This window comes from Vidua macroura, chromosome Z, assembly GCF_024509145.1.
Source record: "Vidua macroura isolate BioBank_ID:100142 chromosome Z, ASM2450914v1, whole genome shotgun sequence".
Classification (NCBI taxonomy): Eukaryota; Metazoa; Chordata; class Aves; order Passeriformes; family Viduidae; genus Vidua; species Vidua macroura.
Genome location: NC_071611.1, coordinates 51,969,155 through 51,989,877, shown reverse-complemented (window position 1 = coordinate 51,989,877; position 20,723 = coordinate 51,969,155). Strand labels below are relative to the sequence as shown.

At 40.9% G+C, this 20,723-nt stretch overlaps 1 protein-coding gene and 1 long non-coding RNA gene across 2 annotated transcripts in view; both read left to right on the top strand.

Annotated features, from left to right (window-relative positions):
* The first annotated feature begins 3,254 nt into the window (after positions 1–3,254).
* Positions 3,255–5,619, top strand: LOC128822092 (uncharacterized). The gene is made up of 2 exons (XR_008441352.1): positions 3,255–3,738; positions 4,864–5,619. It is a non-coding gene; the product is annotated as an uncharacterized LOC128822092 (long non-coding RNA).
* Positions 5,620–18,373: 12,754 nt separating this feature from the next.
* MUSK (muscle associated receptor tyrosine kinase) overlaps positions 18,374–20,723 on the top strand; it is a 54,890-nt gene continuing 52,540 nt past the window's right edge. The window contains exons 1-2 of the mRNA XM_054003035.1: positions 18,374–18,435; positions 18,868–19,038. Coding sequence (XP_053859010.1) covers positions 18,942–19,038 — 97 coding nt within the window. The 5' untranslated portion in view covers positions 18,374–18,435; positions 18,868–18,941. The remainder of the gene's footprint in view (positions 18,436–18,867; positions 19,039–20,723) is intronic.

Below are 20,723 nucleotides of genomic sequence, written 5' to 3'. Positions count from 1 at the left end.
GGCCAGTGGTGGAGGGAAGCCAGGGAAGGGGCAGAGCAGCTGCCTGTGTAGCCGTTTGCTGGTGTGCATGGGACACACTGACCATGAAGAGTGCACTGTGCCCCATGGGGAGGGACTGTAGGCTGTTTGGGCTTTGCCTTTGCCAAGTGCTGCTGTTCAGCCACAGGCTCCACGCAAGGACACGGCAGCTCTTGTCGCATGTGGTTTGCATGCATAATGTATGACTGGTTTGTGAGCGCCTGGTCCATTTTTCACTGCTTGACAGAGTTAGAAGTTGGTCACATAATCTTTGTGGGTTTTAAGGGCATTCCTGTTACTTGTTTCCCTCACTCTCTGTGACTACCACTTTCATGGGAAGAAGGTCTTTTATCATGCAGCCCAGAAGAAACAACTTGCATGTCTGAATTGGAGTAGCTCCATGACAAATTAATAATCCTTATAGCCAAACATTGTATCAGCTGCCTTTCCTTTTCACATCTTGTCTATTTCCTTTCATTACAGCTTCCATCAATGCAGTACCACAGACTTTGTTAAAACTCTTTGTATGGATAAGGTGAGACTTTTAGTGACAAACGGGATGTTTTGTGGCCTGCATGTCACATGTTACTCTGCTGTCCTTATTCTTGATTTAGCCAGCATTTGGAATTACTCTTTGGCATGAACAGAACAGATCTTCTAGGTAAGCATGTTCACAGCAGCGGTCTGTGTCAGTGCATGTGTGCACTGACCCAGGGGCCCAGGGAGAAGGACAAGGCTGGGTCACCCTGAGTAGGCAATCCCCCAACAATAACTTCACCTCCCTCTATCTGAAGACAGTGCAGTGAATGATGGAAACAGAACTGAGTCTCACTATTGTAGCTCTGCTAGAAACTATGAATTCCTGCACTTCAGTGTTCCAGGTTCCAGAGTCTGTTCAGCCACTTAAGAAACAGCTATTTTTTTTTAAAAAAAATTGTCTTTTCAAGTTTAAGATCTATTTTCCCCCCTACTGTCCCAGAATAAGCAGAAAGAATGCAACTTATGTAAAAAATTAGACTGTTCCTTGCAGAAATTTCTCTTCTGAATGTGAACCAGTCACAGTTTCAGATTGAACCACGAGATGTCAGTATGTTCACAGAGAACAAACCACTGGAAATAGTTTAAAACTGTGCTGACGACAGTCTAATGTTGCTTATTTCCCCCTCAGAACTCAATATTTACACAAAATCAAAGATTATGCTGAGTAGGAAAGGACTCACAGGGTTCATCAAATCCAGCTCCAGGACTTGCAGAGCACCACCCCCAAGAGTGATAGCATGGGTCTGAGAGCATTGCCCAAACACTTATTGATCTCTGTCAGGCTTGGTGCTGTGACCACTTCCCTGGGGAACCTCTTCCAGTGCCCAACCACCCTCTGGCTGAAGAACTTTTTCCTAATACCTAGCCTAAACGTCCCCTGACACAGCTTCAGGCCATTCCCTTGGGTCCTGTCACTGTCACCACTAAGACGAGATCAGCATCTTCCCCTCCTCTTCCCCTCACAAGAAGTTGTAACTGCAATGAGGTCTCCCCTCAGTCTCCTCTTCTCCAGGCTGGACAGACCAAATGAGTCCAACTGCTCCTCCCTTATACGACATGGCTTAGGAGAGCAATTAATCCTGGAGAATTAAATATTCATATGGAAATGTGAATATTCACAAGCTTGAATGTACCTTTGCTTTACTCAGACAGAATCAAGCAGTGGCCATGCTATTTTTAGAATGTAGCATTTTTCCTGCCCTCTGTAGATTATATTCCATGAAAGTGCTCCAAGTAAAGAGAAACCAGAAGAGATGAAAATATGTTCTGGTGTTTACTAAAAATACTCATGACATCTAGATTTCTGAGCCGTGGCCATGTATCAGATTTTATGGGTTGAACACTGATAACATTTGACAATTTTTTGTGCCTTTGATTTAATAACCTCCATGGAACTGCTCATGAACAGACTTTTCCCATCTAATAAATCAATGCTGCTAACACACAAAGCAAGGATGTCAAAGAAACCAAGAAGTGATATTCACAAAGGGTGTACTGCCTGTACAGTACAACTGTACAAATTCAAAACAACTTGAGGAAGCAATAGGGACCATCTCAGACTTTATTTATATCTTAGGCAGTCAACCCATTCTCTCCCATCTTACTAAGTTAGTAAGATCAAATGTGTCAATAGAACTTAATTATAATTATTTAATTATATCAAACTTGCAGAAGAGCTCTCCTCAAGTTGAGTCACACACTGGACAGGCTTCCATGTGTCATTCCACTGAACATAGAGCCTACACACCCATGAAAAAAGAAAGCAAATCTGAAAGACAGATGTCTCAAGAGCTTTAGGAACTGTCTGAGGCTGCATGTGTTCAGCTCTACTTGTTTAGTCTGTGAGACTGGCTAAAACGCTCTCTCTGTATTTGAAGGAGGCAAGATAATATATTCTTGAATAACCTATTAGGAGCCAAATTCTGTTTGCTTTCAAGCTATTTGTTGCAATTCATGCCATGTCCAAAGAGATCATGTATCATCTACAAGAAGAACCCAGGTTTTCTCACTTAGTTGAGCAAATCTTCATGTGTTATGTAGGTGCACCATTGGTGTCCATCAGCACTGCAGCACAGCATTCAACATATGGTGAGTGCAGATGCTAAAATGCAGTATCTACTGAAAAAGAATTGTAGCTTTACTTCACTTCTTCTCTGTGTTATTTTGAATAATGTTGTGATCCATTCAGTTAGGAAAAGATATGCTGTGAAAGTCATGGGTCAAGAGATTGAAGAGTATAGACATGGAGAAAGAGATAAGAAGTAGACAGGATAGAACATATTTTCAAGTTTTCTACCAAGTCTTTGGCATCTTTCCAGTAAATCTGAGAAAATGCCCTTCAGGTCTTAACTTGTGAGCACTGTGAGTACTGTGGGTAACATACTGGTATGATGGTTTTCTCAGGCAGTGGTTAGAGAAACTTGATGCACTTTGGGAAGCCCTTGGGTCCAAACATTTTCTAATACAACTGAATGAAGTGAAACTGCTACTGGAATAGAAAAGAAGTCATGCCAACCCCTCCTAACCCTCAAAGGGAGCAGCTGTTTCCCTCCTCAGGTCCTTCTTTGATAAGACTTTTTTGCCTGACACAAGAGAGAGCCATGTTGCAGACCAATACATCGTGTAGACTATCAGAGTCCTGTTTTTTCTCAAGTCTGAAATACACATCTGTATTTCTGCAGTGCTTAAAACCAGACAGCCATGATGAAATGAAGAAAATGGTGCAGTTTAACGGTGTCATGAGGAGCGTGTTATATTGTTTCAAAACTTATGGAATATGCATCAGTCTCGCAGAAAGCACTCTGGGATGAGTTTCACAATAGGATTGGTTTCAAGAGCTGAAATTTCACCTGAAAAAGTGGAGTTTACAGACAAAAAGCCCACTGTTACTTCCTCTGTGTATCATCAAAGCACAGTCTGGCATAATGAAACATTTAAGTGTTAAACTACATGTTTGGAGCCTCTGAAAAGATACTGACATTTCCTTTGTCCACAGGTCCTTTCACGGCTGGATGCATGTGCTGTACATCCAAGATGCTATGAGAGCATGAGCACAGTGCTGAGAGGTAACTGTCACCTCCTCAAAGGTGCTTGGGTCAGGGAGCAATGCACCAGCCTGAGTGAAGGGAGCAGGTGGAAGTGTGAGGTGGATTCAGATCTTACTCTTGAAGTACAAGGCAGGTAAGCTATTGGCTATGATTCCTCATTGGTCACAGAAAGTAGGCATACTTTCCCAGAGACAAAGCTGGATTCCTACACAGGTGGATGAGAGCTTTAGGCTTCCTCACTGCTGGAGTCTGTTTTCAAGAAAAGTTGTTTTTAAGTCTAATTTCTTACAGCTTTTCTGACTGCATCACTTTCAGACATTAAAATATCACAAAACAACCCAAAGTACATGCCTCCAACTTACAACAGATTTAAATTTCAGTAAATGCTACATTTAATTTTTGAAATAAAAATCCCGTAACAATGGAGAAAGGCTTCTTTGAGCTCTTTGAGCAAATGAGAAAAAGCTCTTCAGTAAGAAAGAGTTTAGCATTAGGACTCTTATTTATTCACTCTTCAGAGAATTTGGAAGCAGATCTGAAGAGTGCCAGATGAAGTCAGCTATTTGCAGCTGTCTTAGTTATAATCCACACTGGGAAATACAGGTTAAGCCACCACCTAAAAACTGACCAGGCTGCTGCAGCCTTGGTGTATTGAAGAATAGCTGAACATATCCAGAGATAAAGGCAAAATGGTTGCACAAATTGAACAAATTCCCGCTTTAACAGGCAAAGAAAAAATGGAGAGGAGTTTTCTTTTATATTTTTGTATGAGAATCTACCTCTTTTCTCCTACTGGAGTTTTTAGAATAAAAATGCTTATGTGAAAGGCTGGTCTGAGATTTTTCTTGAAACATTGTGAGCTTGCTAAATCCAAGGCAGAGAAACTTAACAGGGATTAGAAGCCAGTCCTTTAGACAAATAAATAAAACAAAAAACTTTCTAAAGCCTTCATTAACTCACGGAATAACTTGGATGGGAAGATACCTCTAGCTATGCAACCCCCTGCCCTGCATGAAGCAGGACCCATTAGAACAGGTTACTGTATGCCTTGTGCTATCAGAGTGTTAGTGTTTCCAAGGCTGGAGGTCCTGCAATATCTCCAAGACTATCTTCCAGTGAATAATATCTTCCAGTGAATAACCACCCTTAAGGTGAAAAACCTTTCTTAGTAGGTAAACCAAAATGAACCTTTTTGCAAATCATGTCCTCTTGCCTCTTGACTGGACATAAAGTCTGTCCTTCCCCTCCTCCTCTCCAGGCTGAACCACTCTCTGCCATCCCTCATATGGTCCATGCTCCAGCCTTAACCACTGCAAGGATCTTCTCTGGTCACCAGATAGATTATGCATCTTCTTGCTTCTTTACGTGGTTTCACTGTATTATGACTTAAAGGAGGTGACATCCTGGAAAGGGTGTGAAGAAATGAAGATCCAGTCCTGGCTGCCAAGGGGACAAAACTCCATGCACTGCCATGTTGTCTGTTGACTGTGGACAGAAGACAGCTGGCTATGCTGTGAATTGATATGAGGCACAACTTTTATACCATGAAGTCCTCAGAAGCAAATTTCTTTGTGAAGACACTAAAAATATACTTTTTCAAAGGCTGAAAGAGTCCAAAGCCTTTATGTGACTTTCAGAGATGCCATCTCCAGGGCCTCAATTTCACATGACTGTTCCATTACCACAGCAAAACAATACTTAAAATGCTTTGGCCATGGAGAAGGCAGCACATAAAAGGATGTTCAAGCATATTTTTGGTTTATTCATTCTACTACAGGCACTAGAGCAGATGAATGTAAGAGGAGAAACTTGCTTTATAGTAAAGAAAGAGACCTACAGCAGTGACAAATTAATTTCCATCCTGTCATGACTCATGAGACAGCACTACAGTAAAATTAACAAAACATCAGTTGAAGTGGTAGTAATTATTTCCATTGCTAATACTGACTCTAGCTTAACAAGATTTACTGACTTTGTTACACTGTCATAAAATAAACAGTAATATAGAAACAAACTAGATTCACCACTTTTGAAAGAGTGGACTTTTTCTCTATCTCTGTCCTTGACAGAATCATGCCTTGTAAAGGAAGTCAGAGGTGGAGGCATGAAAACAGCTCATGAAAAATCCCAGTGAGGACTTGAACAAGGCTTTCAGCAACATTATATTCAGAAGGGTTGTGGCCTTTGTTTACCAGGCAGACCACAGGTAAAGGCTACAGGAGTAGGACTCATTCAGTGCAAGTCAACTCTGCAGTTTTCTGCCCACCACTAAAACAGCAGACTGGTAAGAACTAGTGTCCCAAAATCAGCATTTTATTTCTCCTGTTAGATATGTTGAATTGTGTTAATTTTTTCACATTTTTTTCTCGTGCTGTCAGTGCCCTGGTTCTTCAGCTGTGAGGAACAGCATTATCTGCCAGACCCCATGGCTAGATGTCCTTGTGACTTCATATCAGATTATTCACGACCATGCATTAAAAAAACCCAAAGAGAACATGCCTTGACAAAAAAATTGTTGCAGAAAAACACTTTCTCGGTGAAACTTTGTAATAATGAAACAAAAAAGCCCTAGACGAATTATCTTAATAATTTTGATTTAATCCTTTTGTTGAAAATGCCCAGTATTATCCAGTTGCCAAATACTGGTTTCTTGAGCTATGGATGGATCTTAAGACTGCATGTTCAAAATAGGGACTTAAAGCATGTAATTTCACATCACAGAACATTATTTCTTAAAGGCTGTGCTCCTCCACATGGGAAAAAAATGGGGCCAAGTTTTAATCTTCTCCATGAAATGTGTCCTATCATTGCAAGCTTGACTCCATTGGAAATGGGTATCTTAGTCTCTGGGAGTTTAATAGTAAATAACATCTGATACCTAGTCCTGTCCTTTTAGTGGAGAACATGTGCAAAGGAAGCAGATAATTCTGCATATGTGTCCTTAGACAGCATAGTGGCTCAGAAGGCAACCCACACAGCAATAACTCATTTTCAATACAGAATTTTCCTTTCAAAATGACCTTATAGCACAATTGAACTTCTTATCTGCTTTTGACTTCATTGTTATCTCCCAAGCTCATCCTCAATCTTTCTTAAAGTGATCTCTAGTTCAGTAATATGCACATACCCAATATATTGCTCTTATGAACCTCTCTTCCCAGAAATTCAGATGCCATGGCTCACAGAAATGTCTTGATGAAAGAGTGAGTTCACAATTTCAGATATGTGCCTGAAGTGTATCATTCTCATACTTCAACCTTTGTACTTGCCACTGCCAGGGACTGTGTTTTAAAATGAATGTTGTATTTTGTACCAAGTGAGGTTATTTTTCAGATCAGCTAATGCTTACTGCACCACTGTATCCCACTTGTGTTTCCTCAAACCTGAAAACACCCGACAGATGTTGCATTAGTCCAAACTCAGCTAGGTTTGAACTATTTTAAATGGAAGAAGAAGATTATCCATGCTCTATTCCTGTGATTTCCCAGTATTTTTAATAAAATAGAGGTCTTGTATTCCAAAAATCTCCTGGGAATTAGTCAGTTCCAGGTTGCATTTTGCTTTTTAACACCTCACTTATTTTTCTTAGCTTTTAGAAGAGTTTAACTTGGCAATGTTCAATGATTCCTATTAACTGACTTCTATAAAGTAATACCTCTTAGATAAAATCAGGTACTCAACACAGTATTACAGAATGATTATCTGAAGATTGAACAAGAATCCAACTTAAACTCAGGAGACTTTCCTTAAATTTTCATTAATTGATGTTTTTTTATATGAGGTTATGCAGAATCAATATTTGATACACAGCAAAACATACACAGAAGAAGCTTCTGCAGATGACTCCTGGTAGTAATACAAAATCTTGAAATTAATCCATATCTCTGCAAAGAAGTGGAACACATCTTTTTAATTCTGATCAACAATTTTTATATATATATATATATATATATATATATATATATATATATATATAATTATTACAGGAGTTATTTTACTTGTTTAATATGCTTGTAATGCATATAAATCTGGAACCTTGGCAGACATTTTAGAACTCTCCTTTTGCTTGGGTGTCAGGGTTTGTTCCCTGTGAGTACTCTGTGTGTGATATAGAGTAGCACTGGAGAGCCTCCTGCCCTGCAAGAGACACCAGCCCTGCATATTGGCTCCCAGGTCACCAGTTACCTACAACAGGATGCAAATCTACTAGATCTGTTCAATGCTGTTCTATTGTCCCACTCAGCACTGTGTAAGCCCTCTGGTTATGCTGTCTCATGGTGCTGGGTACCACTATGGAAATGCTCCCACACCTTGAGCCACAAGGGTCAGGGATTTTCTGGCTAGATTTCTTTTTCCACACTCTTGATCTAGTACTAAGAGGGTAACTTACAGGACAGCAGCTAATAAAGAGAGAAGCTACTGTTCTGGTTGCACACTTTCTTGATTCCTGCTGGTACTCAGCAACTGATGTGGATTTTTATAGGTTAATACCTCCATACTATAAGTTTCAACCCATTCAAGGGGTTAAAGAGCATTCCTTAAGGAACAGACTGGAAGCAGACTTCTACTGCCCACACAAGGATAGCAAAAATGATACAAGATGTATTGTAAATTATGTCCTAATAGACTTTCCTCTGATATTAAGAACTCTTGGTTAGTTCCTCGTTTGAGACCCCAGGTTATGTTTTTAATTGTCCTGCAAACACCATCCTCTGAACTCTTGCTGAGAAGAAATTAGCTGCTCATATTTTCAATGGTGTTCAGAGTCAGTGCCTGACCTCACCTAGTGTAGTCAGCATCACAAATATGTGATGTGCTGCCTCTCAATGTGGAAGTCTAGGTGACCCTGCTTCGGTTGCACAATGCCATTCCTAACAGAGCAGGCATGTTAGTTGCATATGCTGGTGAGACTGGGGTAACAACACCAAATCTCTTTCTGCCAAACACCACTAAGCACAGTTTTTTTTTTCCATTGGCACAATCCCCTTTGTATAAAACCTACTTACAAGCTATGTAGTGCCTTCATCTTTCAAGGCCAAACTTGGCTTCTCCCCACATCCCTGGTCAACTCCTTATCTTTCAGGTTCTATACCCTTCTCTATCTGCTGTGAATGGGCTTGTTAGTCACTTTCTTTTTTTTTACTGTTACGGCCTTTCTTGCTACATGTAATTTGTGCTATACTAGTGACACACCCAGTTTCATCTCTGATTACATGTCCCTCTTCCTTTTTGCCAGCGCTGATGTTGAGGCCAAGTAGTTGCAGTGTGGAGGCAAAGGAATGTGTCTCATATCACACACATATCAACAGAGGCTGTGCATTGTCACACACAGGTACTACAGCCTCAGAGAGAGCAGCAGAGTCATTGCCATGAAACAGCAGGTCTCCATTAGCCCCAGCTTCTCTTACCTAATTCAACATGAGGTACTGTATGGCAGATTCTGAATCCTCCTATGCTGGAGGACCACATTGACCGATATGTTCTTATGGCCATCACAAAAGAAGGGTCACAGATCTTTTATCAAGCCTTGTAGGAGCTTGGACTGGGGCAAAATGATGCCTCTGAGCTCACGCAAGGGAGAAGAGAGTCTAGACATTACCACAGTTGCTCAAGTAGCAGCTGCACAGAAAGGATTGCGTAATTTTGTGCTTCTGACAGGCAGGGAGCAGCCTGTGAGGATTGCTGGAGCACAGAGTGCTACATTGGCAGCACCTTTACTTTTAAGGATAACAGCTGATGAGGAAGAGCCTCATCGCTTTTCTTAGCAAATGCATATGATACTCTATCTTTTGTAACAGAGCCATGGCCAGATGTGGCATCACTTGGCAAAAAAATTGTGATGAAGCATTCTTGCTGGAAATGTTGATACATGTTTTCTGAAAAACATTTTGGTCACTGTGTGATGTATGGCAACAACCAAGGTCGTGTGGATCTGAGGGGGTGAGTGAAAGGTCTGGCAGAGGACTATAATCACCTGTATTCCAGGAAAAACCCCAACATGTGAAGGATATGAAGTTTAGCATAAGTCTGTGATTCTGGAATTGTTTCTAAATATGGAATTGTCCCCAGTCAAATACGGGAAGTGTTTCTTCCAGTGTAAAGTGCATGGTGGCATCCTTAAAGACCAGGAAACCATGCCAGATCCATTCTCAAGTGTGATGGTGGAGACTCAAGGCCCCCAGGTCATCTCCCAGCATGAGAAGCTTGACAAATGGAAGAGCTTTGACTTATGCTAGGAGAGGCCAGGCATCTGCAAGGACTTTTGGAAATTTTGGAAGCTGAGAGTTTTTCTTCCTTTTGAGTCAAACTTTAGGTCCTCTTATAAGTTAAGTTGTTAGCAAATAAATAAGTGTATTTTAGCCAAACCTAATGCTACACATGAATGTCATTACAATGTAATATAAAGGGCACGAGTTTTAGAGGAATGCAGTGCATTTATTGAAATACAACAGGAGACATTTGCCTTGAGTAAAGCCCCGAAAACCTCAGAACCTCCTTTGAAATGTTGTGCTTTGTTCTACTAGTTAATTTGTTACTGCAGAAGTCTGTCCCTCGGGGACTTTTCTTTTCTCTTATTCAGAGAGACTTTTTCCATTGAATGAAACAGAGATATCATGTAATTTCTGACAGCCACCATCCAAAAACTGCATCCTAGAAAAATTATGTCTGTGAATGACTCCACCAAAGCACACCATTCCTGTTGGTGTGGGTTCTTGAACCAGCCCTGAAATCTATTGCCAGGGCTTCACAAATAAGTTTAGCTCCAGCATTGCAACTGTTCCGGTTTTATCATATTATTTGACATTCTGCTAAATGCATCAACCCCTGGGGCTGGTAGATTATGTAAGAATATCTGCTTTTATTACAAAACAAAGTTCAATTTCCATTTTTTCCAGAAGAATTTAGGACTGTGACCCATTAATAGTGCAGACAATGCAAGGTTACTAGCCGCCACAACCCTAATTTTCAAGGCAACTACGATTTTTTAAAGATCTGAGTCATTATTTCTGTTTTTAAAGATCTGAGTCATTATTTCTGTATGCCTGAAGGACACTAGTGTATTTTCAAAAATACAACTATTCTTCAGATTTTCAGCTTGTTATCTTATTTTCTCAGCCTGACAGAATTGCCTAATTCAGGGATTTTTTTTCCTCTGGATGTTTTGAACATTGTATCTCTGTAATGCATTTCTGACATTCCAGAAGCAATCCCCCAGGAGCCTCTGTCATACATCTGTTATTGGAGGTGCCTTGACAAGTATGATACCACACATTAATAGATCCAAAATCATGCTTGTCCACAAAAAAACTCAAAAACCAAAACAAAATAAAAAAAACCCACTCCAAAACCAAAAACAACAAACAAACAAAAAAAACAAAACAAAAAAACCCCAACAAAACAGTGATTTTCCGGTATGGAATGTCTCTTTTGACACATTTCTGTGATGACACTTTCTTCAGGATGTAAATTTCATCAAGGAAAGCAGATATTTTTCCTTTTCCAGTGTTCGAAACAGACATATAATTGCTGTGGAGTACCCGTGTTCACACCATGACTTTGTGTGCAGCCGTCCCACATGCTTTTGTCACTTTACAGGTACAATTGTTTCCTGCTTTTCTTGGCCCAGTATCTGGGGAGATAAAGTTATGCAATACCCAGACACATGCTCTCATCCCCCTGAGGGAACTCCTGTAAGAAATGCATCTCATGTTGTCTGACCCCTGATAATGCTGGTGAGTGATGTTGCCTCTTGCATGACTGTGCAAGGCTTTTCCTTGCTCACAGGAGGCAAAGGAGAGAGCTGAGAGGGAAGAAGATAATGCCTCGACTAAAGTGTAGCTGAATTTTTGCACTATAGCTCTGGAGAAAGAGGATAGGCAACAGTGTTTTAGAGGAGTTTACTGGGATAAGCACACGGGCTGGGACAAGCATCACCAGCTGGCATTAGTGACAACAGCTATCAGGGCTAGGGCTGTGGTTTCTACATGAGAGCTGTAGACAGCTGCCTAATAACTGCCCAGCTCAGCTGGGTGAAGAAAGGAAAGTGATGGGAAGAAGGTCCAAGGTGGAGATATGCTGAAGCAGTGACCAGAACATCCCATCTGGAGTGGGATGGAGAAGAGGGAGAGGGAGGGAGGGGGGGAGGGGAGAAAAGGCCCTCACCCAGGCTAACATCCCTCTCTAGCTGCCATCTGGGGACAAAATATCAGGGCAGGTGTATGTAGAAGTGACTGCCACTTGGCAGCAGTAGCTAGGGGCTGTCAAAAGGGCTCTAAGCCTGCCTTCTGTGTCTTAGCCTCTTGCAGGGTTACCCAAAATGGCTTCTGCCCTGTGCAATTTTCAAGTGAGTGTTTTGCTTTAGTTAGCTACGACACAATTTCAGTTCAGGTGCAAACCCTCAATCCCATCGGTATTATCTCCTGACCAGCTATACAGCTGATGCACAATTCGTTATTTACTTACAATATAGTAAATGGCACAAGCACATACTACACACCTGGGCTGTAGGGGTAGGCCCACAAACTGTGAACACTGCCCTCACTTCAAACATATTAAATGATAATGATGTTATATTGACAACATGCAGGGACAGGACCCTTAGGTCGAGTCCAATGAAGTTAAAGGACTAATATTGTGGATATGTCGTTATTTTGGATCAGATTTTCTATTTCCTTGTTCTTTCTCAAAATTAAATAAACCTAAGGAGGATTATCAGACTGTGCTAATAAATATGGGACAGAAAAGCATAACATTTAATTCATTGTCATAAATGCCACATGCTCTGCAGAACCTGCTGAAGGTTCTTCTCGCTGTCGAGCTTTCTTCCCTAGGCTTATAGAACATGTGCAAACTCTCATACCTATCCCTCTTCTGTAGCATCTTATGGGCTCCTGAACACCCTCCTCTCACCCTTTGTGCCTCAAATGCTTTTTCTGCTGGACTGTTAAATCTGCATAAGGGGACAGAATGCCACTGTGGTTCCTGCAGAAAGCACTGTTCTGGCTGCAGTCCCCCTGCAGGAGCCTATTGTCCTTGGGCAATTGTGTGTTACTAAGGATGTTTCCTTGAGGCTTCTGTCTTTGGTTCTCCTCCCATTTCTTCCCTCACATCATCTGGATATCATTTTTGCAGTGTTTGCTCTTAAATGTGCTGAATGTGTTGGGTCTGTCTTTGGACCATGATCTGCCATTTGATTGAGGGGACATATTCAGTTATACTGCTGTGCTAGTTATTGTGCTTCCCGATAATATACAGCAATGTTTAAATATCTGCCAATGTGATTTATGTAGCAGGTAGACATTGAGATGATCCAAAATATCATAGCCAAGAATGCCTCATTGAGTGAAGTTCACACTGGGACCTGATCTCTTCTGTGCAAGCCTCTCTCTGACTGGGATGTCACCAAGGATTATGGCTTCAAATGAGCAGCAGGTGAACTCTGAGTAAAAAAGATCACAGGCAACATTCTGCTCTCAGTTACACTCCATTGACGTCAATGGGGTTGCCTGGGGTGAGCTCAGAGCAGAATTTAATTTCTCATTTTTAATATGTATAGCCAAAGCCCCTCAACATTACTTTCAGCATATAGCACAGTGTCTAAAAACTCCTCAGCTATTCATGCTTTAAAGTTCTTCCTATCAGAGCAACAGGAAAAAGCTATCTTGTCTGGAAAAAGAGGGTGGAGCTGTTTTGCATGTTGCTGCACGCTGCCCACATTCAGTGAAAGGAAAGGGGATAGGATGCCCCTGGGACCTGTGTGTTGCACACCTCCTGCAGCCACTCATGGCAACCTGCCATCAGCTGGCAGGATGCAGAAGCTCCATTTCAGGTGTCCTGTTCCATTGGCAGACAAGCTATTGCATGGGTGCAGGTACTTCTGAAACTTGAGTGTTTCCTCATATCACACCCCTATGTTGTAACACCTCTTGGATCCCAGTTGGCTGCAGAGAGATGTTGTGAGTTTCAGAGGTATCATGGTGATGGAAGGAAAAGGTATTTACAGGCCTGTGATTCTATGATCACTCAGGACAGTTGATTTCTACACTGTGTACAGGACCAAAATCTTTCACTTGAAGCCTGCTGTGCTAGAGGCTAAATGTTTGAAACCAAGCTGGTTGTTTGCTTTTCACATGCCTATAAACTCTCACTGCTTGCCTTTTGCTCCTCCACAATCTATAACAGTAATCAAGAACAGGAAATAATGACAGACAAAATCTGAAAATTCAACATTTATTGATCTGACACATGAGATATCATATATGTTTATTTCATTGTGCTTTTCTTTGGTTTTAGCTTTATACTCACAGGAGTTCTGATATGAAATAAATTTTATTTTTAGTGACTATATTTTTGCAGTAACTGCCAATATTACTGTCAGATCAAGCTAAGGTTTTATTTTTTTCTTGGTGAGAGTGAGATATTACAAGGTGCAGTATTCTGGGATCAAAATCAGTGGGATATATTAAGTCCCTAATGTATTCCTGATGTGAAACACTTCCTGATTTCTGCAAAAAGGGATCCCATAGGTAGATGCTCTCCTTCATGTGGCTCCTATGACCTGGAAATCCACCCTGGGTCCCTCCTTTCCCAGTTCCCTGAGCAGGGGTCAGTAAGAGCTCTGCTATAACTATATCTAAATGCAGGTCTTGTTTCTCACTTGCTGGGCTGTGATACCATGTGGTGGAGAGCAGGTTTTGTGTGTCAGCAGCCATCCTGGTCCCTAGATTGCACTCTTCCAATGGCAAGCACAGGATAACAGACTGAAACCAGAAGCTAAGGATTAAGGGTCATACATTTTTGTGGCAACTCTCTTTGGGGAAACAGGACATCTCTGTTCCACTCCAGCTCAGCACCATGACAGAGTTATCCTCTGAGATGAGAGGGTTATCGAGGATGGGGTCTTTCCCTGTGTTATGGTGTGGGGCTGGACAACATTGGCAGCAACTGAAATAGGAGGCAGATCTCCCAGCAGAGGGATTAGTTTTATATATTACAAAATAACTGCATTCAGCTCACCCTTTGTGCTATATATACCGTGCACAGCTAGCTAGGTGCACAACAAGGATTATTTCTCTTTCTTTACATTGTTTACATTATTCCACCACACTAATTACATCTCATAACCCTACATAATTTTGCCACACCACAAAACATAGTATGGCATCTTAGATTGTCCTTAGTACTGTCAGATCCTGTCAGCTGAAAAATTATAGGGAAGTTTATAGCAAGATGATAGCAAGAAATTAATGCAAATTTTAGGTTTCCCAAATGCCACAAAATCTCAAGAGAATAAAAGAGGATTATTTTAGATTGAGGCATCAGAGCTTAGTAGGTGTTGAAATATTAGTAGGAGACCAGAGATTGGTCTAGATGGCTGAGGGCAGAGGCCAAGTCAAGTGTGTCTGAAACCCTCAAATTTAAACACTAAGTGGGCCTTTGGGAAGGGCCTGTGTTTCTTGAATAACTTTAGAGAAAAGCCTTTCTTTCACCTTGACAATTAAAAAATTAAAACACTTAACAAAAAGCATCAAGTGCAGGGTAAATAACAGCAGTAGTACAGCTCACTCCTTTACATATTACATTGAGTACAGCATTTGCTGTTCTGACACAAGCAACAGTACCTTACTGGCCACATGTGTGTTGGAGGTTGAGTTGAATCCCTTGGAGCTGGTGGCTACATGACCTGCTTCAACTCAGGATCACTATAAAGAAGTGACTTGCACTGTGTAATAAGAGAACTAAAATGATGCTTATCTCCTCACTTATGCTGGCATGCATTGTCAAAGATGCTTTTTCCATGTCAGACACCCAGGAGCTTGTGCTGCCTGTAGGTACTGCTGGCAAAGTGGGCAGGGTGAAGTGGGAGGAGTGGTGTGACCATAACTCTATGACAATGTGACCTTGATTCATTTCTGCGTAGAAAGGCACATGTACAGCCCCAAAATGGGTTTCACTATCAAATGTTTTGTGAGAATGCTGCTATCTAAGAGGCCAGCAGTTTTAAGGCAGGAAGCAGCAAGGGTGCATCAAGCATCAGGTTGGTACATGCGGGACATGTGCATGCAATCTGTCTGAAGGGAAGACCACGCAGTACATCCTTCTCATCTCTCTGCTGGCTGGAAAAGGGCAGCTTGGGAATTGAAAACCACTTGTCTTCTGTGTCTGTATACATCTGCTATCTTGGCAGGTTAGGGCATGCTCATTTTCTGGCTTACCTTCAGCAATACACAAACAATCCAGGAGGTTCTTGGAAAGTATTGATTATCACTTTCTCATACAAGAGGTGGAAAGGCCAATGACAAAGGGTGTGGTATTGCATTTCATACCAACAATGAATCTTTGAAAAGTTGTTGTGTCCACGGGAGGTGCCTGAGAGCTGGAAGAAAGCAAATGTCACCCAGTTAAAGGGCAAGAAGCATGATCCAGGGATCTACAGGCCAGTCAGCTTCACCTCAATCTGAGGTCAGGCAAGTCAATCACTACTCAGGCTGAGTTAGTGTTGACTTGCATTATTTCAGTGTAAATCACCAGATGCTTCAGTGATTAGGACCACTGCCAAAGCAATTTCATTACGTCTCTCTATCTGCCTGGAGTTTCTGCTGGAAATACCTTGTCCTAGCCTGTCTACTTGGATGAACATGTAGGACTACCTGGGGAGAAGACATCCCAGAGGGTGATGTGGAAGAAAAGGCAGTTTTCAAATAATTCAGTGGTCAAATTATGTCAGATTAGCATGCAAAACTGTCAACCTCCAGCAGAATACTTGGGAGAAAGAGGGAAGCGTACAGAGGTGTACAGAAGAAGGTCCAGCATGGTTCTGTCCTGCAAACAGTTTCCACTCATCATAGTGGTGAAATATCAAGCAATTCATTGACTGCAAGACAATTATCTCTTGTGTCAACTCTAACAAACTACTACTTTCTTTTTATTTATGCATTTATTTCAAAATACTATATTTGTTACTTCACAAACAGTTTGCAGTGGGAAAAAAATGGTACCTAGGTGAATGAACACAACTTGTCTTGTGTACTGAACTTCGTTAACTGACTTCTTTGGAGTGTTTGGAGTGCAGAGAGATAAGCAGAAATCCATGGGAGCAAAGCTTCTCCCACTATGTCTGAAAGCTGGGGAGCGGACTTCTAGTTATTGTGTAGGCTGCTGGGACCTCATCTCAGCAGAAGCCTTGGGGCATGACTATAAGAAACAACAGATGTAAATACAATTATGTGTAAACTGCATGCATCTCAGCTTTGTTAGGAAAAACCCGAAGCATAACAGCCAATAAGCAACAAACTCATAACCCCATGAGTAAAAATTAAAGATGCATTTTACTTTTATAAGGTAAGCTTGGAAAATACTTGGAATCAAAGAAGGTTTGGTGTCACCAACATTTGATTTTCATTGATTTCACTGCAAAATCATAGAAACATCTTTCCATGATAGGCACAGATGACCACCAGCTTCCCATATATATTGTATGTTAGTTGTGTGGCATGTATAGCTGGAGATTGTGTACCTTTGCCCTTGTATTTTCTCTACTCTCATGTACTGAGTAAATTTACATCCTTTCAATTTAGAGTAGTGGAGCTCATTATGATCCTTAGTTAAAATATACGAAGTAGAGGAAATAAGAGACTAAGACTACTGTGGTAATCCCCAAAATGCAAAGGCATTATTAGTGTTTAACAGCCATTTCTGGCAGTGACATTTCTAGATGCTGCAACTGGCAAATAATTTCTGCACTTATATGGATGGTACAGTTTCAAAGCCCTTGTAACACATTCCAAACAGCAATGCAAAGGTCTTTGGCCAAGTCCCTTCATGAACAGAATTTTACTCTAAAAATCCAAGATGCATTTCTATGAAGCATTTTAATTGGATATGTCTGGACTTACACAAAAGAAATATTTGTAACTTCAGCCATGAATCAGTATTTCTCTGTTCCCTGGTAGGATTATTGTTGTTTCATTGTCATATTCTTGTTTTGCTTTTTTTTGTCATTGCTAGCTCCAGAATTTTTGGAATATCTTTAACATCTTCTGTGACTGTTTCTGCCTTTATTCATCTTCAGAGGAACACTTGTCTAGAGATCCTTGTTCTTAATCAACAGTGGTATGTCCCCAAAGTAACATTGCTATTGTAAAGCCATGCCAAACCGTAGGGATTCACACATTCCGCACTGGTTAGTTTTACTCCATTTGCTCCTCAGAAGAAGCACTGCTGAACCATGTATGTTCATTGCAGAAATGACTTTTTAGAAGTGGTTTAAGTCAAGAGTTTCAGCAAATAAAGGAAATTCCAGGGATCTCGAAGTACCTTTTACTGTGATGTGTTATGACTGCACATTTGCTTCCTCAAACCATATAGTTTAGTGCAAAGTTCTCGTCTGATAAAATGATGAAAAATATGCAGAGTCATGTTCCAAGAGGATCATCATCAATTAGGTTCTTCCCGGACTGATTATTCATCTTTTTCCCTGCTCATGCAGATATTGCCCCTGTATCAGACTTTCCACAGTGGTAAGCCTCTTTGCTCTTCATATAAATATTTATGTTGGAAAAACAGGCAGTAAAAATTACTTAACATTTTTGGAAAATATAACATAGGCCTTTGTGGTAGGATGGGGCAAGACAGAGTCAGAAGATCTTGATTCTGACGTTTCTTTAAGTCTTCCTAGAAAATGAGTGTTGATTGTCTGTCTTTCATCTTAGGCAGAGACCTGGTGATTAACAAGATATTTCTGGAGATTAAACCCCACTGTCATATTTCCCTACAGAAAGGCACTTTTAGTCATCAAGGCCAACCTCTTCTGCTCCAGCAAATGAATCTAGTAAGAAAAGAAATACTATCAGCAGGGCAACAGGTGGCATATTGCGGCCAATCTTGAAAGGTTATAATGGGAGGGAGTGTGTGTGAGTGAGAGGAGAAAAACTGGAAAAGAGAGGGTCTAAGATGAAGGAAAAGGCAATGGCAAACATTTTTTTTTTCCTACTATTGTGCTTACAGTGTGCTGGAATAAAGATCTGGTGACTTTGCAACACTGGGGTAGGGTACTGCCCTGGAAACGCATTTGCCCATTGTACTGTTCTGTGTTTGCTTAGAAGGAATTCAGAAGAGATTTGCTTTCTCTTGTTTCATGAGCCCCACGCTTTCACACAGACCAAAGTGGATACACACCAGCTGGCCACGTCCATCACCACCACTGGGTGGGAGAATTCCTGATTATACTTAGATCCCTCAGACCCCACTCTGTCACTTACAGAGAAGCTCTGCTTGCACACTGCTTCCGAAATGCAGCTGGCTGGGAAGTCTGCACGCCTTGCCTGAAGGAGTTGGATGCCTTCTGGATCAAACATGAATGACCTGCTGAAGGTGCTCCTGGTGCACGTCCTCACCCTGGCAGCCCTCAGCTTGGCTGAGACACTTCTGAAAGGTTTGCTTTTTCCCTGCTCTTCTTCTGCCATTTGCTGATGGAGGTTTTGCAAAGGGGGAGGTGTCTCTGCTAACAGTAGGGTGGATGGTGCTGTAGCATTCTCAAAAAAGACAAAAAATGGTCTGCTTTCAATGGTCACTTCTCTGCTTTTAAAAGGATAGCAGTGAAAATATTCTCATATTCGTGTTTGGAATTGAATTCTTTGTCCGTGAAGAGCACATAGTCCATTGTAATAGGCAGGAGAGACCTTTGCGTTCAGCTTGGGTGGGATGTAAATTTCCCATGTGAAAGGAAGCTCAGAAGTGTTAATGGCTGGTAGCACCCGTTGCTGCAGAGCACAAGACCTGTTGTGTTCAGCACACCTGTGTAGGTTTGTAAGTATATAAAATTTCAAAAGGAATAAATATCTATGGTGTCTTTACAAAGAATATATGTATAAGTACAAATATGCACAGTTTGTTATAGCATATCACATAGAAGTTTCATACCTTTCTATCTTGTGTGCACACATGCATAAGGGCATATGCTCACATACTTTTAGCTAACAAAATAATTGGTATAAAAATCTGTTTAGAAAAGTCTTTGAGGTACAAAATGCAACCGTGGTACCATTCTGGATGTACCATTTGGTAAACCTGCGGACAACAATTTTTGCTGAACAATGATTCAGAGTTACAATTCAACACTCTTGAAATTCAACGCTTACTAGAAATTTTGCAGCTTCAGGAAAACAAAATTAAATCTTAAGGGGAATGCCAGTATTCACGTGTTAGGCCAACATTGCTGGTCTTGCGGGGCTATGCTTTTACAATTGTTAGTCAGATTATTCCCAAAATTAAAAAAAAAAATAATGTATCTTCTTTATAAAAATGTTTTGAAATAAAAATATTAGTATATTCGTAAGGTACTGAAGTAAGTTTGTGAACTTTACATTTTTGAATATTGTGGTAAGATAAGTGGTATTGGAGAGACAAGAAAACCAAAGAAGATAGGGATAGATTTTTTTTCTGGTGTCACAGTGTAATGAATAGATATATTCCCTTTTCTAGGACATCACAGCTGAGATTTTTTTTACCATACGAACTGCAGTTTCTCCAGGTGTCTGCAATGTTGCAGAGAGAGTGGTTCTGTTTTCTGTATTGTTTTGTTTGCCTGGCTGGTCTGGTTTCAAAAGTGTAAATCCAAATCCAAAGCCAACACATTTGGAAGCTTCTGGTGGGCTGGGGACAGAAGGGGATTTGGCTTTCTTATGGTCCCGTGACCAGCCTTGGGTCATTTTTCTATCTCGGGAAACTACAGCTGACATCCAAAAAATTGGCACCTGTGTGGCTTTACACATATATAGATTAATTTATTTTCAACTTATTTAAAGCCACAAGGATACCCTAAAAATATCAGAAAGCCCCAGTATATACACATGGAAAGGCCTGGGTCCATTTCTGTGTGATGATAGATATGTCTGTACATTGTTCAGATTTTATTTTCCTATGTTAAAATATGGTAATGCACACATCATGAATTTAGAGTGCCTTCTGGAGAAAACATGGACTGACACCAGCACCCAAGCTGTTTGAATGGCTTTTAGATGTACGTACCATCTCAGCCATTTTGGAACTCTGTTGCTGCCTCACAAAATGACAGCAAGTCCCACTGCTCACTGTCCTTACTTGGGTTAAATATCACAA